The 25,066-nt window shown below is 39.5% G+C and overlaps 1 protein-coding gene across 1 annotated transcript; it reads left to right on the forward strand.

Moving 5' to 3' along the window:
* The first annotated feature begins 3,627 nt into the window (after positions 1-3,627).
* WDR1 (WD repeat domain 1) lies at positions 3,628-23,195 on the forward strand. The gene is made up of 15 exons (XM_051798441.1): positions 3,628-3,907; positions 4,152-4,273; positions 8,078-8,168; positions 11,070-11,217; positions 12,617-12,797; positions 14,619-14,696; positions 15,463-15,543; positions 15,662-15,895; positions 16,717-16,804; positions 17,713-17,869; positions 18,497-18,584; positions 19,475-19,585; positions 20,054-20,227; positions 21,354-21,498; positions 21,801-23,195. Exons 1-15 carry the CDS (start codon positions 3,892-3,894, stop codon positions 21,908-21,910), a joined length of 1,824 nt encoding a protein of 607 aa, XP_051654401.1. The 5' UTR covers positions 3,628-3,891; the 3' UTR covers positions 21,911-23,195.
* Positions 23,196-25,066: the final 1,871 nt, after the last annotated feature.

Below are 25,066 nucleotides of genomic sequence, written 5' to 3' on the forward strand. Positions count from 1 at the left end.
GGTAACTCACACTATTATATTTTTTTACCTTTTAGTGTATTTCAGTATACTGGGTTCAGAAAATATTCATCATAGTCTGTCTTTTATCACTGATTCGATGATCAGCATTCTGACACTGACCCCACGTGAATCTAGCTGGAATAAAAATTCAGTACTCAGAGTCTTGTTGGCATTTGTAATAAACGTATTATTAATAATATATAATTCCTAAAGAACCCACATATTGACATCCGGTGATTTCTAAAATGTTGTTATAATAGCAGCAGATATGATGTGTAACATTAATTCTCATTTCAAACTTCTTGTTTCATTCCTGTTTGACTATTTGGGAGCAGATTTCACTATTTAGACCTTAAAACATGGAGAAAAACCAGCTGCAGCCTGGAAGAAAAACAAAACAACAACCAAAACACAGCACGAAGAAGTATTTTATTTAACATTCCTTTTAGAAAAGCTGATGGCTACTCAGCATCAGACAAAAGTTGTATATAAATGCAATGCTATGCTAAGCGATGCGGAAATACCAAGACTGTGAATTACTTTCTAAGGAGTTGTTAACACGTGCCCGAGGCTATACTGCTGAGTTGCAAATATAAAGGGCGTGTTTTCATCAGTATTCAAGTCATCTGTTAGTGAGCAAAGGAGAGCAGTAAACAAAGGTAAGAAACCGCAAAAAGTTGCTACGAATTTTTAGAAATTCCATGTGCTGAGAAATGCAACAGCATACTCTTTGATTTTTCATTACTTTCTTAGCTAATACTCTGAAGCGTAGCCATAAGTTCACATACTTTCCTCACAGAAACTTACATTCTTTCTGGCCCAGAGCCTTAAGCATAACATTAGTATTCAACTCTCAATACATGGACACCACCTTTGATATCACATGCCTAATGGTATATATATCTACATTCCCTGGAGAACTGAGGCTGCAGGTTATGAACCTTCTGGAATAGAAATTGATCCTTACATGTTTCACAAGCCACTATATGTACCTCTGATCCACGAAGTAAAGAATATGAAGTACATAATAACATTTGAGCATTCTCTAAAGCAACCTAATATGATGTCCATGACATCACTGTGTATTAATGCTATGAAGATGAAGCATTCTTGAAAAAGACGTAGTTTCCAAATAACTGACACATGTTTTAGTCTGTGTCCAGCCCAGGGACAGCAGGCTTTTCCATCTCCACTTGTACGCGGGTGCAAACTGCCATTGCAGAGAGATCTGCCATGTAGGCATTCAAGAGGACCAGCTGGGAGCAGTAACTTCTTCAACTATTCCTAATAAATCTGCAGCCAAATATAAGTCAGCTGTGATTCCCCAAGAGGTTTAGTGCTTGCAGCTTGAGCTTGCTGAAGATGTCTGTTCAAAAATACCCAATACTTAAAACTACATGTGGAAACAGGAAAAAATTTCTTAGATCTTCTAACCAGGTTATTAAAAACTAAGTCAAGTCTTTGCAAAAGGAAAAGTAACAACTCATGAATTCAATTCCCTGAAGAATGGAAACTTCAGGAGTACCATGCTGAGTCTTATTGAGAAGATCCAGACTTGGACTTCTTGCCTCTCAAATACTTGAGGTGCCTGAAAAAAAAATCTTCTGAAACTCTGACTCCAGATTTTTCACAGGAGTTTCTGCAGACATACTTGCTACTTCCAAGCTATGGCCATCATTTGGACTTTTATGAGAACTTAGTGAATAAGATACCTATAATGCATTAGCTACATAATTTCAAGCAATTATCAAATTTGAATTAAAAATCTTAGGAATGTAAGTAGAGGTCAGTGCTTTAAGAAACTACAAAGGCAGTCCTTGGAAGTAGGTAAAATACCTTCTATGAACTAATGTAGTTGCAAAAATGTAAACAAGATTCTGGGCATGTTAAGATTTTATTTATATACATAAGAGATAATACAGCTTTGATTCACAAAAACTTCTTATGGCAAACGTAGAATCTTCCTTTCATCTTAGCATGAAATATTGACATAATAAATACATGCAGATTCGTGTATTTCTGGAAGATCCTATCAGGTGAAGGAAAAAAAATCTGGTCTCATATGGCTAATTTGCTTTTTAATGGACATAAGGCAATCGATTGAGAGAAATGTAACTATCTGAACGCTGAACAAGGGAAAAACTCAAATACATTTAGCGCAGAAGTGAAAAGCACAGAAACTTCTTTCAGCAATCCTAGTCGTGAGCAGCCCTTACTGCTCCTTAGGCAGAGTGGCTGCACAGGCCAATTCAAGACAGGTTCTCAGGAAATTTTAGCATCCTTTCACCCTGAAATGTTTACACCACTCGACATGAAAGGCTTTATACCTTTGTACTGCAATGATGATTCTTTCTGCATTTGAGAATCTGAAGCTTTGTATCTCTTCCTCCCTCCTCCCTCCCCCCCCCCCCACACCTGTTCTCCCAGCCCCCAAAGGAGAATCCCACAGGGCTCCCCCATGCCGGTTTTACAGTTCAATGGGCCAAGAACACACCAAAAGCATTGCTATTATTATACACTGTATTCCCATTCTGTGCAAGGCAGTCCTGTCATACCCATCTATCCTGATGCTTTTTCCCGTTTGATATGAAAAACTCACTTTATAAATGAAGTAAGATAAAGGGACAAAAGCGCAAACCAGCACACATTTCATGGGTTTCTGCCCATTAGATATGAATGGTTTGTCTTGCTGTATCATGGCAAACTGATGATATGCTCATGATTTGTATTAATTGGAAGGAGAGGAAAAATACAATTTATCCAAAGTTATATAGGAGACATGAAGGACTCTATGTGGTTCAGCTTAATTTAAGCTGACATCCAACTTGGCCTCGGGGGACAAATCGGGAGATAAACTTGCAGCTTGTAAAGCATCTCAGCAGCATCTGGAGTTGAACGAAATAAAACCATGGGATATTAATAATTATAATTATATCTAAGGGATGAAGACTAAGACTGATTTAAAGGAAACAGTGTGGACAGGAATTGCCATCCAAACACCTCTGAGACGAGGAACTCAAGGATCAGAGGACCTGCATCGCCTTAGTTGTAGGAGGTCACTACAGCAACTCAAATCCCTGCTGACAAGGGCGATGGCTCACAAGCAAACACAAAGGTCTGTCCCCTGAAGGCGCACACCCGGTGTCCCCACAGCCTCCGCTGGGACAGACTCGCCTCAGCCGCCACGTCCGTAGGCGAGGCGGGAGCAGCACGGAGAAGGGCGGAGCTGGGAAAGGGGCGGCCTTGCAGGCGGAGGGGCTCGCCCCGGGCTGCTCCTCCACACCCACCCCTCAGGATGAGCGCGGATTTCCCCCCGGAAGCAGGGCGGGTTTCCCCACTCCTCACCCGCCGCCCCCGCACAGCACCGCGCTCACGACGCGCGCGCGGACCCGCCCGCCGCGCCCTCACCACGCACGCGCCGGCCCGCGCACGCACCCGGGCGGACCCGCGGCGGGGCGCGGCCCCCGCGCGCACGCGCAGCCCGCCCGCCGCCAGGCCGGGCATTTTGCCGCCGTGTGGCGCCCGCCCGGCCCCGGCCCCGGCCCGCCCTGCGCGCGGGTCCCCCGCGGGGCGGGGCCGCCTCCGAGGCCGCCCCAGCGCGGCCCCGCCGGGCCCGGCCGAGCCCACGGCATTTCCGGGGGAGGGCGCGCGGCGCGGGGCTGGCGGGGAGCGGCGCGGCGCGAGCAGAGTTGACTATATATGGTCAAAGGCAGGGGAGAGCGGCGCGCGGCGCGGGCGCTTCCTGGTTGTGCCGGCGGCGCCGAGCGGGGCTGAGCGGCCGCACCCGCACAGGCCGGTCCCGTCCGGTCCTGCCCGCGCCCGCCGCCCGACCCTGCCCCTGCCCCTGCCCCTACCCGGCCCTCCCGCCGCCGCCCGGACAAGCGCTCGAAGATGCCGTACGAGATCAGTAAGCTGGCAGGGGCGCCGGTGCCGGGAGGGGAGGGGATGGGGATGCGGATGCGGGTGGGGAGCGCCCGGCGGCCCCGCGGGATGGCGCGGAGCTGGCGGCGCCTCGCTGACAGCAACAAGTGACGGCGGCTGCCGGCAGGGCAGGGCGTGTGCTGGTAACGGGGAGCACCTTTCCCTTTTCATTTATTTATTTTATTTTCCTTTTATCCCCCTTTCTGCCCCCTTTTTTTTTTTTCTCGTAGAAAAAGTGTTCGCCAGCCTCCCGCAGGTTGAACGAGGCGTTTCCAAAATTATCGGAGGTGATCCTAAGGGCAACAATTTTCTCTATACCAATGGAAAATGTGTCGTCATCAGAAACATTGATGTAATGTATCCTGATTTATTCTGCTTCCTAGTGTAAGGCTTTCCCTAAGTTTCATTTTGCCTCGATGCCCCTCCTTTAGCAGCCTGTGCTTCGTTCTCTCTGGGTGGTTTCAATCGAGGTCGCAGATCTGTGATCAGCAGCAGGGGAATAAGCAGCGTGCATGACTCAGGCATAAAACCATGGGCAGCGGCTGTAAAAACCTGTAGAAAATCTCAGTAAAATGTACAGTTCTCTCCCTCTTTGCATAGGACTTAGAGATGAGAGACAACTAGTCTATTCTGGTTGGCCCTGTTTATCTTCTTAGGTATCACTATTATGAAGTTCAGTGCCGTGTTTGCCTAATAAATGAACTCTTCCCTCTTTGCCGTTTTGGGCCTTTAGCCTGTAAGAGAGGCATGTAAATACTTGCAAACCCGTGTCTTTAAAAGCGTTAGTCCTTTAGCTTCTTTCACCCACCACCCCAGCCCCGAACTCCGGCAATCAAAACAGTTGTCAGTTGTTGGACTCCATGACAAGCTGAGTGTGAGTTCCCAGCCCCGGCCACAGGGAATTTTACTCATCGATTAAATATTGGAATGCCCCAGTTAATGTTTTCAGTAGTGTGGAGGTTTGGGTGTTTTTTTTTCTTCTCTGGTGGCATCCCTATGAGATGTATGGAGGAAGCATTATGTGTCGAGGCTGTTGTCTTGCTACTGGTTTTCAAAAAAATACAGTTCTCCAAAGTGATTGCTTGTTCTTAAGATAATCAAATTCTTCCCTAGATTTACTTTCCTACTGCAGATTTGGCCTGCAGTGGGGAGAGCTGGAGGGGGAGGGGCAGGACATACCTCTCTGGAATTTTTAGGTCTCCACAACAATGGATTTGTTTATGGCTGCTTCTGTAAATCACCTTTGTAAACTGAGCTGATTCCCTGTTTTATCTCATCACCCCCCACTATATTCAGACACTTCTTCATTGTCATGCCATAATGGATAAGTGCTGCTAATAACTTAATTCCTTGCAGATTTCTTGTTTGCTATCAGTTTAAATTCATCTACTTAAAACCAAATAAAGCTCATGCTCTGGTTTCAGTGTCTCAGTATAATGTTGTTGTAATAGTGTTTTGCTCTTGGTATCAAGAAAAGTTCGAGTTTCTGAAACCAGAAGCCTCAGTTAAGCACTGTAATGGCACACAGTGTGATGAGAGAAGAGAGAAAAGCCGCTCTGCTTACGTTACAGTTTCTGCCCAAGTCATGCATGCTGACCTCCTCCCTTGCAATGTCATTAATGCTCTTCTGAATTTTTTTTTAACCTCTTTGGAGGTTAAATTGAAAGAAAGCAATTTGATTTTCCTGAAACAGCTCACTGAAGATTTGCCCAATGCAAATGTGAGTCCCAGTATGAGCCAGGGGTGTAGGGCACCTTAGTATAGGAGAGGTGGGATTGTGGGAGTTCAAATGTAGACTGTTAAGGTTCTTGAGGGAAGTTGAGGATGGAAGTCGTGAATCTTTCTGTTTTATTGTACAATTCTTGCTGATATGCAGACTTGCCTAACTGGCAAGGGGAGTCTGCTACTGTTAATAATTGACGTGTGACTACAAAATGTGTTATAGTAGTGACACAAAAACTGATCAAACCCTGTACTATGGCTTATGTGTTGGAGAATGTTGCAATTTGTAACCTGACATGCATGTCCACTCTTAGTTAAGAGCCATGCCTTCTCTAAATACTGTATGTTATAATAGTTTACAACAACCAAATGAAATGCTGGAAAGTCTGTGTAATCCCTCTGTGAACAGTTCTCCAGTGGGATGGTCATGCTCTAATTAAAAAAACAGGTCATCAAAATGCAGTGATCACCTTTCTCTCTTAAGTCTAAAGCTATCTAGCATTAGCTAATCAGTGGTGATGAATATAGGATTCAGGGTTAATGCCTGATCTTTGAACATGATTTAGAGACTTCCTTTAACAAGTAGTTCTGGAGCAGCACTGGAAAAGCACTGTGAGAAAGACTAGTGATATTTGTAAGGTTTCATACATCATTAATATTTTATTGTCTTCATGGGTCTAAGACTACTTTGAAGCTTGGAACTGAAACTGCTCACTTTCATATGTGGCTCTGGTTTCAGTGTTCGAAATAAGGCACATAAGCTCACTCTGCTTGTTGAATCTAGTATTAGGTACTGCATTTGTCCCAGTTCACATTATAATCTTCTCCTAAAATATATTTTTTAAAGTGTTCTTTGCGGGGTGGGCTTGATACGAAAGACATACAAGTTAGAAAACTGACTTTACAAGGAGAAATAATGTTACCAAATAAAGAACATATGATTTGACAGCTCTAATTTATTACCTGGTTTCTGGAATCTATACCATACCTTAAATTTGGGACTCTTATCTTTCATTTAACTCTTTAAGTCAGCCTCAGCTTAGTTTTCTGGACTCTTTAAGATTCTTGCTGTAAAATATCAGCTATTTATAACAAAGCATGGAGGGTTTTGAGCTCCCTGAACATGTAGGTAATGCAGCTATAGAGTAGGAAAAACATTATCTTGTCTTGGTTAGATAAAATCCAGTTGGACACAAAATGGAGAGGGATGTGCATGCTGTAAATGCAGATGGTTGTGACTTAAGTAGGGCTGTAATGCACTCAGGCAATGTATAAAAACAGGAATGAAAAAGAGCTACTTCTTGCATAAGCAAGCTGTATTCTGTCTCCTGAGATGTAACTAATGCAACGGCAAGAACTTGGTTTGTGAGCAGGAGACTGCTTTCTAACACAGAGCGGGTGTTTTAGTTTTTCCTGATTGGATGACTGAGTCATACCATAACATCAGGTGGTTTTCTGGTTCAATTGAATAAATCTGTATTAATTATAGCAGTTAAAGTGGAATTTTGTTTTGACCATATGAGTCAAGTTTCTGAAGCTGGAGCATACCTGTTGGGGAAAAACATTTCTGAAGAGTAGTATATTACTGTTGTGGCACTACATTTAGGAGGGATGCAGAATGGCTTTTTATACAGTTAATTTGAAAACAGTTTTTGCCTTAATGTCATCCTTGTTTTGATTTGTGTGGCACCTCTGTCATGTAACACTACTGATCTGCTGACACACTGAGTCAATTTTATTGTCCAGTGTGAAGCATCTGAAAATATGGTTAAGACTGAAGAGATAAAATTATGATGGAGTGCAATGAATTCCTTTCCGAATTCCTGTACAGCTCTAGATACAAGGGAGAATGCCTTTTCCTGTGCTGGTCTGCTGGCTTTATAAGCAGATTGCAATCAGCAGGAAAGAGCAAGCCTGATACACTTCATTGGTCACTAAATGATTTTGAGTACATGGTGATGATTAACAGCCATGTGTTATGGTTAACTATATGCTTAACTTTCGTGCTTGACTACAGTAGAACTTTGGATGTGTGCTGCAAAGCACAGTTCATGTTTAGTATTCTACTTGGGTAACTGCTTTATCCCTGGGCCAGCCCCAGAAAAGAGCCTGACACTTGGCCTTTTATTTTTGGAGAGAGTGTTTGTCAGGTATTGGAGAGGAAAGGGTCCCAGCATTTCAGGCTGTTAAGAGGAAATCCTTTAATTGTGTCAGTTGTTAGAAATTATTGTGTTGTTTCAGTGGTACTGGAGAGGAATGTTCTGCAATGTGTATTGCACTTCTCAGTTTTAGACAATTACTCAATTTAAGCTGGAAGGGTGTGAGAGAAGGAGCATGAGGAGTAATTCTGAACTTTATCTTTGAATTTCTGATTTTATTTCTTTGAAAATGAGAAAATACAACTCTGTAACTTTTTTCCCCCCCTTTAAAATAGAATCCTGCAATTGCTGACATCTACACTGAGCATGCCCACCAGGTTGTAGTGGCCAAGTATGCTCCCAGTGGATTCTACATAGCATCTGGAGGTAAAGTATCAGTGTGTGTGCTGCATGAAATGTGTGGACAGAGATATTAAAGTTACTGGCAAAATAGTAGTAACACTTTGCATGTGTGTATGGAATATGCAGAGTCAATGTGACGTGCTTTAGTGGAATTTTATATACACACCTAAAGGAGGAACGATTCCTGTAGTTGTTCCTCTAACCTCTTTCTCAGGCAGTGAATTTAGTGACATTCTTGGTATTTTTAGAATTTATTATTTAAATAAAAAAAGAACCTGGAAATGAACTCTAATTACTTAGTGTGATGAAGACTTGTGTAAATGAAGCAGAGTGAAAAGTTATTTCTGAAATGCTATTGTTTCTGTTTGTTAACAAACTTTGATACTTATCGACCAGGGGAGGGATTCTAAAAGAGTGTATACTTCTTTCTTCCTGACCAAACTTGGCAAGACTTACAACTTTTGCTACCTTTGTAACCTGAACTAAAAAATATTTCTTTGGTAAGTTAGTAGGGAAACAGGCTAATTCTCAGTTTCCATATAATGCACGTGAATCAATAGTCTGAGAATGGGTAAAATGAATTTCTACAGTATGAATTTCCTGTATTGTTAGCAGAAATGACTACAATTTTTGACCAAAGAACTAAACAAACCCTTTTTAATAGAAGTTTGCTTCATATAATTAATATTTTTTTCAGGAGGACTGATGTACAGTTGAAGAATATTGATAAATACAATATTATAATTTGCATTTTTAAAAAATATCTGCAGCTAATGTATGGATTTTTTTAAAAACGGCTTGTCTTTGTCGATTAGAAATGCTTCAGAAGCAAGTAATATGCCCAAATACAGAAATATTTAAGTAATATATCTGAAAATAAAACATTCTGAATATGAGCTCCTTAGAAAGGGAGCCCACATTCCTGCAAAGGTCCTAGTAGAATGGGAGTTTCTCTGTAAGCAATTTCAAGGGAACAATATTTTTTAAGTGTAAAACATTCTGTCCTTATTGGCTTCCTTCATATCAGAAAGCTGTATTAGAATAGGTATCTTTTGAGTACTGAGGAACCTTTAAGAACACTGATAGCACAGCTTTTTTTGCCTTTTTTTTTTTTCTTTTTTGCACATTCTTGTCTGAAAGGAACCACAGCCAGGATTTTCTTGGCTCAGTCTTGTGTGTGGACCATGTGTCAAATTGAAAACCTTAAAATCCAGTTTGCATTCTGTGTTCTACAGACTTGGTGCTCTAGGTTTGTGCAGTACTTAATCCTCAGAATAACTGTCTAATTTGTTCTTGTAGTCCTTGTAGATTTCCAGTCCTCTGTAAAAGAACAGTAATATATACATAACCTGATCTGTGATGGGGGGAGTATTTGGTTGACTTTTTTCAGAATTTTTCTCATACCCCAGTAAAGGAGTTTAGGTTGCAATGTTTCCCTTAAAAAGTGTCTTCTGTGTGTCATTTATAAATAGTTTTGTGATACTGCTGAGCATGAGGTCTGAAGATAGTACCAGGCTGTTTAAGCTGTTTCTAAGTATAACATGTAAGATTCATTTCTCTATCTATAAATCTGCATTAGCCATGCAGCCTGCATTAATACTTCATGTACTTCATGAGACAGACCTTTGGCAGTATGCTTTTGGCTTTTATGGTAATTTCTCTTACTGCAGTCATAGCAGATGTAGTAATGGGAGATACCGCAGAGTTAAAGCTCTACGTGTCCTATCTATTAATAGATGGAGAAAACAATTAGATTTTCAAGTCCACCTTAAAATTCTACTTTAATAACAAATTCTCTGTGTAAAAAAGGAGGATTCTGCATCTGTCCTTTTAGCAGAAGTGAAGAAAATGAGTCTATGATCAGATCTTAAAGATGCAGGGTTGCTGTATGTTTAAATTGAACTGTAAAGATGCACCAGTAAATGGTGAACAGAACTCAAACATTCTGCTGAGGTGAAAGACGCATATTTTAGCACATGGTTTATTCTAAAACAGTGACTTTTATGATGGGTACAATACACACAGACTTTGCTGTGTGGGTTTCATTAGAGATGTGTAAATTTGTCTGTGTATAGAACAATTCCTCTGGTTACAATGCTGCACCACAGTAATTGCCCTGAATAGAATTAAGCTCTAGGGTTGTGCAATACTGAGGGGAAGCAGTGACACAGAAGCTTGCATTATCTTAAGTCTTACATTGTTACTGCTTGTTCTGTGTTTGCTGCTTTTGACATTTACTGTTTCTGAGTAATCTGTTGTGTAGTATTCCAGATAGTGCAGGTATCCACACTCAACATGAGTGTGTATGTTCATGCTTCTGCATAGAAAGAGTATGCTGATAAGCATGCATGAATTGAGTTCTGTGGACAGAAATCTTTGTACATCTACATATGCCTGGTATTTGTACGCAGAACAGGTTTCCTTTGAAGGTACAAAAAGCCTGAGGTACAAATTGTAGTGCATCAGCCACTGTTCACAGGACTGCCCTCCTATTGTAGACATAGGGCGGCTTACTTCCCAATGAAGGGTCTGGGAGCTGTCTTGTAGCTGCTGGGCAGGGGGGCTGGTTTGGTTTGTTCTTTGTGTAACACAGCTACTTAACACATACCAACTGATAACATTAGAGTTCTTACCCTGTTAATGTGCAGATTTTTCATGTGTCTGTTTGCAAATGTTGTCTCCCTATGTTGTATTTGGTGCTGCATGTCTTGAACCATAGTATCTGGTTATAAACATAATTTGGTGAAATGTATATTGTCTTCAGCATTCCTAAACAAAGTGATTTATAGTAGTTGTAATAGGGTAAGATAGTAGGTCCCTAGTACAAGTGTTCAGTGTAGCTGAAAATCTGTATCCTGGCAGATAGCTGAGTCATGTGACTGAGTCATGCTGGAACAATAGTTATGTTCTATTTTATTATGGCAGATGTCTCAGGAAAGCTGAGAATCTGGGATACTACACAGAAGGAACACCTACTAAAGTATGAGTATCAGCCGTTTGCAGGAAAAATTAAGGACCTCGCCTGGACTGAAGACAGCAAGAGAATTGCTGTGGTTGGAGAAGGAAGGGAAAAGTGAGTAATTCTTTTGTGTTTGTATGTATGTCTATATATAGATACATACATTTACTGTAAAGCTCTGTGTCCTAACAAAGCAAGTTCTTGGCAGAAAGTTTTTAATTCTTCAAGGGAGGAAAATCATTGTTTCTTCCCTGTTTAGACTTCAGGTTGCCCTGTTCTGCAACAAAATTCTCTATGCAGTGTTTGACAGCTATAAATTAGTTGGAAAATTCTGTTCTCTTACAATTGCTCAGTTTAAAAATTATATGTGTTTGTTTATTTCTTAGAGGTGGATATTATTTTCAAGGATAGCTGTTTGATGGATTTTTTTGACTAATTCTGATAGAGTAGGAAGGGAGAAACACAACATAATTCTCCCTCTTCTTTCACTTATTCTAGTGATGGTCTTATGCAACTGATTGAATAAGAGTTTTCTCCCTTGGCAACATGTCTGTATTTTTAGGCCCTTAGTATGGTAATTAAATGAAATCACAAGCACTTGTCCTTTACCTGACTAAATGAGGTGCCCATTCAGGTTTGTGTCCTTCCTTTAATGTTCAAAGACTGTCAGAACTTTAAGGCAGAGACCAGACCAGGTAGTCTTATGCATAAAGGACTGAAAAGCATTGTATGTATGGTCCTGTTCCTTGACCCCCTGCACCATTTTTTAATAATTATCTTGTACTGTGTCCTGATATTTGAGAGAGATTCTTTGTACTTCATTGCTCACTACAGCTCCATCTGCCCCTGGGTAGATACAATTTAAGTTTGCTCTCCTGCCTCAAAATTTCAGCCAGCTTCCTGTTAGATGGATGTATTTTCAGTCTAAAATATTGCTGAAGTAATTCTATGGAAGGCCTTTTCAACAGCAGTGCTCTGTTAAATGCCATTGTTGTGACTGTACTGATTGATTTTTTTTTTTTTTTCCTTAAAGTTATTTAAAGTAAGATCTGACAAAAATGCTGTTAAAACTCTTCTTCCTTAAACTTTTAAGTAATAATATTTGTAAAAATGATGGTACCCAATCTAGGCTGAATAGGAATATAATGATGAAATCAGATCTGTTATCCAGCTTTCTGTATTCTGTGTAGTGACTAGGCAGATTTACTGCTTTCTTTTATAAACCAATAGTGTTATTGAAGAATGTGTGTCAGATCTCTGGATTTTAGAAGCTTTACACACCAAACTACCTTGTTTTTCCCCTTCAGCAGACGTCTCCTATTGAAGATTAGATTGTCTCACCAGCAAGATCTCAAATAGCCCTCGGGGAACTATGATGCGCTTGCATGAGATTAACGAGATGACCTAATTTCTTTTCTTTGAGCACACTCAAATCTGCTGTTTGCAGATGTCGGAGGAGTTAATCTACGTGTGACTTTTATGAATTGTAGTTATTGTGTGCTTTCCTAACTAGATTCGGAGCAGTGTTCCTGTGGGATAGTGGCTCTTCTGTTGGTGAGATTACTGGGCACAACAAAGTGATCAATAGTGTGGACCTTAAGCAAACGAGACCGTATCGTCTGGCAACTGGCAGTGATGACAACTGTGCCGCTTTCTTCGAGGGACCGCCATTCAAGTTCAAGTTTACACTCAGTGTGAGTTTACGTGTGGCTCTGTTAAACTGTGTGGCAGGTTGACTTAAAGCTTTCCAACAAGCTTGCAGTTCTCGTCACAACTAGCTGTTAGAACAAAAATTCTTAGTTCCCCATTTTGAGGCACAGCTGGTGTCAAGTGGCTTTCTTAAACCAAAGGCTCGTCTCAGGCCAAGAAAACTGAAATAAATGATTGGTTAAAAAGAAAACCTGAAGCACTTTTTCCAGTTTTTTTTTTGGGGGGGCTCCTAAGTTATGGAAGGGGATGAACTAGAATGTTTTATTGGCCCTATTGGTGCTCTCTGAGCTCTGCTTTCCAGTGCAGACGTGTAGAATTTCTTAACACTTTCCAAGGTGCTTGATTCAATAAATGTGGTGATTTTAATGGAACTTTACAATCAGCTTAAGAGTGCTCAAATCTGAAATCCCAGGGCTGCTTAGAAAGGGTGAGCGTAGATGTTTGAAAGCATAACTTGATTTCCACAATGTGGAACAGGTGTGTAACTTGTGTGGTAAGTTTCGTGTTTCTACATTCCTTTTAACTCCGTTTCTTATTGTACTAGTTACAATCTCTTACATAAATGAAACAAAGCCTGGAACTACCACAGTTAAGGCATTCATTGTTGCTTGAGGCCAAAGAAAATAAAAAGCCACAAGCTTCTGCAGCTGTTTCTGATGTCAGGAGACATGTCTCTTGCCTCAAAAAAACTATTGCAAAGATACTGGATGTATTGCAGTAGTAAATTCAAAATGTTTAGTTTGTATTTTATTTTTAAAAACAGAGTAGTAGGCCTCTTATTTTCTTACATATGAGCCTTAAGTAGTCTTCATACCCTGACTTTAGTAAGAATTCCATTCCAGTTCTAGAAAAGGAATTGTTTTGAGCTCTGCAATCCAGTGAAATGATGTAGTTGCCTAATATATTTCTGAACTTAAGTTGATACTTCCATTTTGCTAAGCTGGTTCTTTTGGAACTCTGAAGTCTGAATTGCTTACCAGTGTTCCTTAGACTGGTATATGATGCAGTCTTGCTTTTAAAATAATATTTGACTTGATATATGGGATTCTGGTATGGGCTGTTATATGATTTATATTAGAGCTTGTAGTATCATTAGGGGGTAAAAAAAAGTATAGTTAAAGAAAGTAGGTTAGAACTTGCTTTTCATAATACTAAAAATAGACTCTCAAATCTCTCTTCCTGGGAGCTTTGGCCTCATTGTGGTGCTTCCCTATTTAACACTTGTTTTCTAGTTTGCATGGTTTGAATATTCTCCTACTTGTAAATAGTCTATTTGGGAAGTGTGCATCAGTCTTGCCTCATTACTTCACAGAACTATCACTAATGCAGTCTCCCAGAAATGGAAATCCAGTAAAATAGCAATTTCTTCCTTGTGCTTGTATTTTTTTAAAATAAGAAGGATAAAGTAGTTTTCTGTGTATAAAGCTTACTGTGCAATGAAGTAAGAGTTGAAATCTAGAGAACCTTGCAGAAGAATTCAGTGACTAGAGGGGCAGAATCTTGTGTTTGCATGTAGGCTGCAGCTGAGAGGTTTTTCCTACTTATCTCAGAAACTGGGTCCTCATTCTCCTGCTGTGTGCTAAGTTGTTTGAATTACATCAGTTTTGATGTCAGAGTTTCTTCTGTGGACTTCATGATCCCCATGATCCTCTTCAGATAGAGGCTAGACTTCCTTCTAGAGCAGGGGTCTCCTATACAACTAATTTATGGTTCACATATAAGAGAAATTCATTTTTACTGGATTATCTTCTATGTAAAAGTGTCTGTTCTTATTTTGTTTGCTGATTTTTACTTTTTTCCTGCAGGACCATACACGGTTTGTGAACTGTGTGAGGTTTTCTCCTGATGGGAACAGATTTGCTACAGCTAGTGCAGATGGCCAGGTAAAAAACAAGGACTCTTTGTAGTGATTTTAGTATGAGAAGATTTTTCTGTGCATTTGGGAATAGGATTATTACTATTATTATTGTAAAATCCATGTTGCTTCTTTTTTCATGCCAAGAAATGACTGGTTTAAACTTTTAACTACTCTCCTATAAATCTGTGATAGCTAATGTCAACCAGATTATTCTTACTCAGCTTTTTTCCCCATTCCATCTGCCTAGCATGTTCTCTTACAGGTTATTTTGGCAGGAACATGTTAGATTTTTGGAATATATATGTCTTTGTTATGATCCTGAGAAGTCTAGCTGGAGTAGTCAACTAACTCACAGATAGCAACCCAGCTCCATGTGTATTCCCTACTGATAAGGCCTCGTTTCACAATTACAGTGTTGCCATAGGTAGCTCTTCCTTCTAAAGAAGGCAGATTCCCATGACAGCAGTGCTAAGTAGCTGCCATCACAACAGGAGTCAAAAATGTAACATTGCAGAATTTCAAATGTCAGGATCCAATGTACAGAGGACTTAGTGTGATTATTTACAGTTTTCAACTCAGTCATTTAGTCTTAATTATTAAATGCAGGATAGCTTGTGCCTCTCCTTAAAAAAGAGTCTAATGTATCAAACACTATCTAGTGTTTGATAAATCTACAGGCTTGCCACATAATGAGTGATCTGTGCAGTGCAAGTAACAGTGTATTAGTTCTTGAGGTTTTTTTCTATTACTGCTTTTCCCTTTTAAGTTGCATGTCTGTGTGATCTCTTAAGATTTTTGTCTATGATGGGAAGACTGGAGAAAAAGTGTGTGCACTTGGTGGAGGCAAAGCACATGATGGAGGTATTTATGCCGTAAGTATCACTTCATTTGTGTAAATGATCTGTAATGTTTCATTATCCAGTTCATGGGCTGTGAAGTCTTGCAATAATAAATGCATTTACTCTCTTGTGGTGACATTTGTTTTTACAGATTAGTTGGAGCCCTGACAGTAGTCAGTTGCTTTCTGCTTCTGGAGATAAAACTGCTAAAATCTGGGATGTTGGTGCTAACTCTATTGTAAATACTTTTAACATGGGATCAAACGTGTTGGATCAGCAGCTGGGTTGCTTGTGGCAGAAAGACCATTTACTGACTATCTCCTTGTCTGGCTATATCAATTATTTGGACAAGAACAATCCAAATAAGCCTTTACGTGTCATAAAGGTAGGTTAAAGTTCTGTTGTTGCACCAGTTCCTGCAATAAATGACTCATTGGTTGAAGTTGTTTTGATGGAATAATAGCTATTGAAAAATAGTTTTGTTAAATTAGCATTGCCAAACAAGCTATTTGTGACTGATTCTTAGAAGTCACATGAATCAAGAAGTTAAAATGTTACATGTGTGAGAGTGTGCTTTGTACAAATACACAGACTGGTTTTTTTTTTGTTGTTTTAATTAATGTTATCATCTTTCGTTGCAGCTTTTAAGCATTCTTGAGGTGAAAAAGAAATACAGCATAGATAGAAAACTACCAGTGATGTCTCATTCTGCCAGAACTAGTGTATTGTGAACAAGGTGACTAGGGTTACTGTGCAATTGAACTTTAATTTTAGGATTTAGAGTTTGATGACACAACACTCTCATGGGAACTTACATTTTTACATGAACTAGAAACAGATGTCCCAGATTTTTTGCCATTGCTGCTATAATTCTGGCAGTTGGTGTGGGTACATGACCATATTTAGTCCCCTTCCCTGAATCATAAAGTGCCTGAAAAGCAGTGATGAAAAGACCATGAAAGTATTTTAGCCCATCAGGCTAATAAGGATATTCATAGTGCTTATGGCTTCTCTTCAAGGACATAGAAATAGCAGTGCTGTAACAGTGAAATGACTGCACTGTTAAATAGTGATCTGTATTTTGGGTGACTTCTAATGCTTGTCAAATATTTATTTTCTGAATAACCTATAATTATTTTCAAATAGGTGTTTACATGTGTTAAGATAAAAATTACTCGTCAATAATTATTTGTGTCCCATCCACAGGGTCATAGTAAATCAATTCAGTGTCTTACGGTGCACAAAAATGGTGGAAAGTCCTATATTTACTCTGGAAGTAATGATGGTCATATTAATATCCTTTGATAGAAATATTTGTTCTAGCCTTATAGTCCAAGAGAGCTCATGAGGAGGGGGGATAAAAAAAGCTTTGCCAAAGAAATTTAGCATGTATTGGACACAAGTAAATATTTTATGTCTAAAGAAATTTATTTTGCTTTCCCCTAACACCTATTTTACTGCTTGCCTTCATGCTTTTCTACTAAGTGTAAGCCAGCTCTTAATTTTTAGTTTTCACTTCTTTGTGGTATGTAACTTGTTAGTGTGAGGGAGCAAATAAATAAGTTAACTTCTTGTTACATCAAGAAACAGCGATACATATTTGCATATATGGCAGAATATGTTGAAAGTTATATTTCCAGCATTCTAAAGCTTAAAACCATGGTCTTTCCTCCTGCCTGTTGTGATATGTTACAATGGTGCCATGTTGCATAAACTGTTATAAATGTAGGACTTGTTTCCTTACAGCCCTGTAGTACAGGGTTAGTAGCTCAAACTGATGTTAACATACAACATCAGGGAAAGCCGGTGTTGCAGGACTTCAAACTATAATTTTTAAAAAGTATTTTCTATTCTCATACTTAAGATCTAATTGTTCCACTTTTTACTACTGTTTGTGGTAGGTCATTTGGCTCACTATAGAACATCAGAAGTTCATTTAATAAATATTTTGAGGGTATGAGGTTGTTCAAACCCTGGTACAGGTTGCCCATGGAGCTTGTAGAGTCTTCATCCCTAGAGATACTGAAAACTTTGCAGAATGTTCAGCCTGTTGTAGCTGACATTCATCTGAGCAGCAGGCTGGACTAAGCAATCTCAAGAACTCCCTTCTAACCTTAGCTATTCTGTCAATTATTTAACTCATCATGATGTGGTATCTGACTGCACCAGTATCTTCAAATGTTCCTTAATTCTGTTATGCACATTATTGGGATTCTGAAACTGGAGAGAACGATGGCTTTTCTGGGAAAGGCCATACAAACCAGGTTTCTAGGATGGCAGTGGATGAGATGGATCAGCTGGTCACCTGCAGTATGGATGACACTGTGCGCTATACCAACCTTAGCAAGAGGGACTACAGGTTAGTTAAAGTGCTGCCTTTTGTTGTAGTATAGTTATTTTACAGCAAGAGTTGTTGATTTATGTGTTTAAAAAAATAATGCTGCAGTTTATTTAGGTTTTATGTTACCATGGAAACTGTAGAAATGATTGCTGTACCACCCTTGCTTTTTTTCTATGACAACAGGAATTGCATCCCAGGCTTTTCAATTTGTCTTATCCCTTCCACGGGTTGGGTAGAGATCTGCTTTGTATTGGGTGACTTGGTTGGGGGACTGTAGGAAAGGTGTCCACTTTGTGTTTCATCAATACCCAAGGATACTGATAATAAATATAGTTAGAAGGAGTGGGACACGGCTGTTTCTTCATGGAAACCAGAACTGAAGCAAAAAACTTTAAGAATCCTATTAAGATTACCTAGTTAGTTAAAAAATTCTAGTGTAATAACATTTCATTTCAAAGCTATGCTTCCTCATCAAGATAGTCAAGCTTTAAAAACTAAACAATAGGAAACCTTGCAGATTATTAATTAAAAATAATTTATGCATGTGTTTGATTATTAGTGGGTGATTATTTAAATAGGTGATTTAAAATAATTTTTTTCTGCTTTGTGCTTCCCACTTCTCTGCTTTGCCATGCCCTCCTTCAGTGGCCAGGATGCTGTGAAAATGGACGTTCAACCAAAATGTTTAGCTGTGGGTCCTGGTGGTTACACTGTAGTTCTATGCATTGGACAAGTAAGTATTAGCTTGTGGATTATCAACACAATTGCTGTGTTAGTAATGCTGTGTATGGTAACATGATGGTTTCTGACAAGTCTATTTAGTGTGGGATCGCCTTGCACATCTACATGATTTCCTAATAAGAGCTACATGGAACATAATTGAGCAGGATACTTGATAGCCTTGCCTCTTTGTGTCCTGTACCAGTTTCACGCTTACATATAGATTTAATTTCACATTGTCCCTCGTGTGGATGCATCTGTATTTGTTGTCAATACAGCTTTGTGCTGTAAGGCTTACACCAGTCACAATCATGCTCTTGCCAGATTTGTCAAGTGACATGACTTTGGGGAAAGGATGTCATTCTCCTGCATTTTATTTTTTTTGCAACTGATCAGTTAACTAATGCTGTTGTAGCTTGCTTGCCACTAGTATTCAGATCATGCAAAACCAGAAAGATTGCACCAGGGCTTTCTTGTATCAAAGCATGATTACCTTCTAATGATTTATGCCTTCTGTACGGATTCTGGTTACATGCTTGGGGTATTTGATAGTGTTGTCTAAACCTCTTTTCCGTGAGAGTTATAATTCCAGTTGTCCATAGTCTAGAACTGGATAGGAAATAGCCTTTAAAATTTAACACTGAGGTATTAACTTGCTACTGATTTGGTCCTGCCTCCCTTCCTTTACAGTGAACCATGAAGGGAGTAAGTATTGCTAAAAAATACTGTTTTGCACTTGTTTATTTCACCAGATTACTTTCAAACCAAATGAGGCAAAGCTGAAGGCAGTGAAGAATGCCCTGCACTACCTAATTTAGAGCCCAAGTACTCCAGTACAGCAGTCATAGGTTTTGTATTAGGTAGTTTGAAGAAGGGTCTTAGTTTCTGGTTTTCTATTTGCAGATTGTCTTGATGAAAGATAAGAAAAAATGTTTTGCAATTGATGACCTTGGCTATGAGCCAGAAGCTGTAGCCATTCACCCCTCAGGAGGTACAGCAGCAGTGGGAGGAGCGGTAAGGTTGCACTTTCTAAAACTGTACTATTTTGAACACTGGAACTAGTAACAGAACCATTTAATAATAGAAGGTGTGTTGTGTTGAGAAGTAGTAGGTGGCTATTTGTAACAACAGCAGTATTGTAACGAGTAAGCTATACTTTATTCCTGGGCTTTCATTCTCCAGGTTCTGCCACAATTGTGACCTAATGTCCGTTTCACTTTTTTTTTTTATCCTGTATTTACTGTTTTAACTTGCCAAGCATACCCACTGTATGCTTGAAGTTGGCAAATTCTAGAAAACAGATCTATTTCCACACTTGATGGATTGTAGCCAGCATAAATGACATATTATTTAAACTATTTCTTAATATAAGCACTACCAAATAGGATTGGTGCAAAAAGTTCCATAAACTCAGTAAGCCTTCCTCTTTCTATTGTAAAATGATTTTTCTACCTTTCCTCCTTCTTCACTATTAATTTGCAGGATGGGAATGTCCGTTTATATTCAATCCAAGGAACCTCTTTGAAGAGTGATGATAAGACTTTGGAAGCTAAAGGTCCTGTTACTGACCTGGCATATTCTCACGATGGTGCCTTTCTCTCAGTCTGTGATGCAAACAAAGTTGTCACTGTCTTTAGTGTGGCTGATGGCTATGCGGTAAGAACTGATCTTTCCAGAGAAAGCTCTGTTTAAAAACAAATTGACTTACAGCTCATGTCTAAATATTTTGTGAAGCACACTGTAGCTGGTGAAGCTTAGTTGTAAATCACTGATACAAATATCATGCTTCTGTGACACTGTTTGCCTGCTATTTTGGGCTAGTATTGCTTTTCACAGCAGCCTGTGTGAATCCTTCAGCTTGTAAGAATAGTTGAGGAAATGTGCAGCATAGATTGGCTACTGGAAAAACACTGAAACCCATGTAATAACAAATACATGGTTAAATGGGGAAGGAGCTGAATTTCCACTATTTCCACACTGTAGTTAAATACAAAAGATTAGAGTATGCAGGTTCCTTATGTGGGTCAGCTGAATCACTAGTGTGTTAGTTTGGGGTTTTTTAAAGGAATAAAGTCAACAAAATAGTTGCCATGCCTGTTAGTGAATACATGTGCATTGTTGTAAAATGGACAAGAATGGATAAAAATCATGCAATACAATAAAATTTAATGAATAAATAAAGCAGACTTAGCAACAAAATTCTGCTGGCTGTGCTACACAGTTCCATGGTAAGGGATAAGCAATGAAAAAGATACACGGGCAGGGAATCTTATCTGTCAATCTTCTGTCTTAACCAAAAGTCCAAAAATTGGCAATTTCTACTTTTCAGCTGAGCAGTCAATGTGTATCAGCCTGTAAAGTCATTAAGCTTTGACGAAAACCACACTGAAGCAAAAATGCAGGATGGCATTCCACAAAAATATTTCACTTTCTAAGTAAAAATTGAACAAATTTTTCTTTGGAAACATCTGTGAGATTATTTGCTTAGAGAAGTCTCTAAGGAAAGAGTCACTGCATATGCACTTAACAGGTGCAGCTTTCATAGAAAAAAAAGTCAGCATTTTTTTTACAAAAGGTCTGTATTTTATTGGCCTAATAAGTGTTTAAATAAATAACATAAAATGAAGCCACCACTTGGTTTGGTTAGTGCATCCATCTGCACCTGAGATATACCCTTAGGAGTCTTGCAGTATCTTGTTCTGATGCTGCATGTTGAAAGCCAGTGATTTCCTGAAGTAGCTTAAACTAATGGAATAACCCTTGTTTCTCTAACTCTCAAAAGGAACATAATGTCTTTTATGGACACCATGCAAAAGTTGTTTGTATTGCTTGGTCACCGGACAATGAACACTTTGCTTCTGGAGGCATGGACATGATGGTGTATGTTTGGACTGTGAGTGATCCAGAGACGAGAGTCAAAATACCAGGTATGTTTCCTTCAAAATAGTACTTTTGAAAGTTGCTGATTGTTCTTGAAATCCAACACAGCTCCTGTTTTCTAGAGCTAATGGTAAGCAGGCTTTGAGTGTTCCCCAAATAATTCAGCCTTTATGCTAATCTCTGCCTAGCTACAACAACCAGAATTTTTCTGTTACGTTGTTTTTGTAGTTACTTTTAAAATCCAGTACTAGTATTTTATGCAGCTGAAAATTACAGTTGGAATATGTGCTAGTTATCTTGTCAGTCTGGCCTTCCTAATTATTTTCTGTTATTTTTCACTGCCATACAGATGCTCACAGACTACATCACGTAAGCGGCTTGGCATGGTTGGATGAACATACTCTGGTAACAACATCCCATGATGCTTCTGTTAAGGAATGGTCTATCTCCTACAATTGAAATAAGCCCCCTCTTTGGAAGGACCTAATCAGGGACTAGAACTACTGCAGTGGAACATAGCATTTCTCTTAAAGAATCTGTATTGGCCTCTGGGTCTGCTATCATATCCTCATATCTTTACAGGGTGTTCATATCTGTAATTAAATGTACTTTGAAAGCTTTAGCGAGTAACAGTTTGCACATGAAAAGCACTTAAATTATGTCTGGAGCTTAACCTTTGTGCTGAACATTCCAGAGGCAACAGCCGAGCAAGTTGGTGTGCAAGGTTCAGGCGCAAAAGATTCAAACTCAATCAGTTGTTCTTTTCTAACCAAGAAACATAAGACTGTACAGCATGAGAGTAATACTTCTCATTTTTTCTAATTACAGAACATTTCTGTACTAACGGTCATAGTAAGAGTATTTAGTTGTGGTCTGAAACCAATCAAGCTGTGTGCAGCTACTGTATATTGCTTTGCTTCTCTATACTGCACCAAACTGTTGCCTCAGATTTTCTCCTCCAGATAAGAAGATGGGGTACATGCATAATAAACTTTTTATGTATTTCATGTCAAATCTTTGTGGTTTATTTTAAGGTGGAAGTGTGGGATTTTAATGTACTTACTGTTGTGGGTATAATGTTTACAAATAATCGTTGTGGCAACTTGTTCCTCCAGAAACACAAGTGTTACTTCCATGAATTAAGACTGTCTTGTCATTTCAATGTCGGAAAAGAAATCATTCTGTTACAAAGATTAAAGATTTTCTGTTTGAAGGAGGAGAAGCATGTTATTGTTTAAAAAATATGCAGTACTTCTACCACCTTTTGAGAAATACAGGAATTAAACAAAGTGAAGCGTCGTTATGAGTTGAAGTGATTTTTGAGAAGATCGTGTTTGCTCAGTAAGTTTTATGCCTTTGCATGTGCAGAACAGTTGCATGGAAGTGTTACCTCATGCGAACAAATCCTGATGTTGTGTTTAGTTCCTTTCTCACACTCCGCAACACATTTAAGTGATTTGAAGCCTGCAGTCCAACAAGGGTGGAGGAGGACACTCTGATGCAAAGTAGTAGGAAGATTTGTTACCATCTCTGATGGCCAAAAAAAAGTTGTTGCTGTCTAGAACTTCGGAAAATTTAAAAAAATTTTTCTCTGCTAAGTCTCTACCACCACCACCTTTTCAGTTGTCTTTGGTTTTTATTAAGCTTTCCTTTCTGTATGGACTTGGGTGTTGTTTTTTTTACCAATCATATTTCTAATGACACTAATAATACAGCAAATAAAATGCTTTTGCTGCTTCTCGTATTGTGGACTATTGCTCAGTTGCTGAAATATTGCCTTTCAAAAATGAAATGTTTGTAAAACTTCTTTTAAAAAGGAAAAACATTGGTTTCTTCTTAGGAGTGGTGATCAGATGTCTTCTGACCTGCAATCTTTTGGAACAGTTGACATAGATTTTTTTTTTTCTAAATAATAATTTTGCATCATGGTTTCTTTGTGTTTACTATGTCTCTCCATTAGCAGTTTTGCACATATGCTTATTAACAATGCAAGGACAAGAGAAGTTTTGGAAAAGGGCATATTTGAAATAAGGGATCCAAATGAACAGGATTTCTCACTGTCTAACCCCTTAAATTTGTTGTGCTATTACATAGGGACTGGCACAGCAAGCACTTCCTCCATTGTTCCCTGAGTCTCATCTGGAAGAGTTGCTATTGAATCTGCTCAGTGGGTTTGTGTTGCAGTTGAATCCCTGTCGTTTGAATAATGATAAAGGGGGGTGGGGGGAGTTAAACAGTTCTCAGAGCTTGTGCACCATGTCTGAAAGGTGGTGTGTAGGATGAGCTATTTTGTGATACTGCTCCTGCAGAATGTCTTGTTAGCTAGAAACCTTGCACTGAGTATTTTAATACTAGTTTAAGCTGTGTTCAAGCATGGCTTCTCAAGCCCCATTGCTCTTAAAGGTTTGTGTCTTAGGCATGAATGTGCTTTTGAGCTCTAGCTGACAGTCACTGGAAAGCTGGTTTCACTTCACTATGGCTGGCAGTTTGCCTGCTTTAGAGTGAAAATGCAGCTTAATTAGGCCAGGGATAGACTGGGAGTGTTAACATGACCAGTAATTCCTCACAAGGCTGTATTACAGACATTCCTCTCCCCTCCCCCTTTAACTGAGATTTAATCCTGGTTGCCTGTTCCATTTCTGCCATGCCTGTACAGCACATTGGCCTTCCAAGAAGCTGCTCTGTCCAGTCAGCCAGAAACTAACAGCACCTGCTCTGTGGAATATCACCAAATCCTAAATGAGACTCTTGAATTGGCAGTGGGCAGAGGGGAAGGTAAAGGACATCACAAATCTATTGTGATGTTGTTTGTTATGTTGGATGCATAATAGAATTTGGATAAACCCACAATAGATGTTCTGGCACCTCTGTTCCTCTGCCAAATGCTTTTGCTCTCAGAGTGAGCGTAACTGCCTTAAAATTTTACTTACATGAACATTTTTGTGAAGAAAAATGCCAAAGCTGTGGCATCCTGCAAGCTGGAATTGATTTTTTTGAAGGTACCTTTCTGAGCAGAGAACCCAAGAATTCCACCTACTGCACGTGTTAGTATGTCACTGCAGATACAGTTTCATGGCTGTGGCACAAGGAAGAATTTGCTGATAAAAATTTTTCCTACAACAAATTTAGCCATGTCTGTCTCTGTGATGAAGGTATACCGAGGAGAAAAAGGTGCCTTCCGTGTGCCCAGGAACAAAATGATGCAGTTAACTGGCTGGGCTGAGCACAAATCACAAGTTCTCATATATACAGCAGGTGCTTGTTCTAGGAGTGCAAAACTCCACAGGGAGGCTTGGGAATAAAGCTAATCAGTGAAAGAATCATAGAATATCTCAAGTTGGAGGGGACCCATAAATATCAGACTGAGATAAATAAGTGCATGTGTTTTGCATACTAAAGGCAGTTCCTTTAGCATACCAATATTTTAACTGATAGGAATGAAATCAATTACACCAATTCATAGGTGTGTTGGTGGAAGGACACTGAAGATATTGTCTCATATATGAGACAAGGGCTATGAGCCCTTGTAGGGCTGTGATCAATACTAGACCAGGTCAGCTGTGTTTTGTTTTCCAAGTCAGAAGAAACTTAAAGGATTGAGATTACGCAGCCTCT

Source organism: Manacus candei, unplaced genomic scaffold (assembly GCF_025592945.1).
Source record: "Manacus candei isolate 608988 ecotype Guabito, Panama unplaced genomic scaffold, ASM2559294v1 h1tg000048l, whole genome shotgun sequence".
Lineage (NCBI taxonomy): Eukaryota > Metazoa > Chordata > Aves > Passeriformes > Pipridae > Manacus > Manacus candei.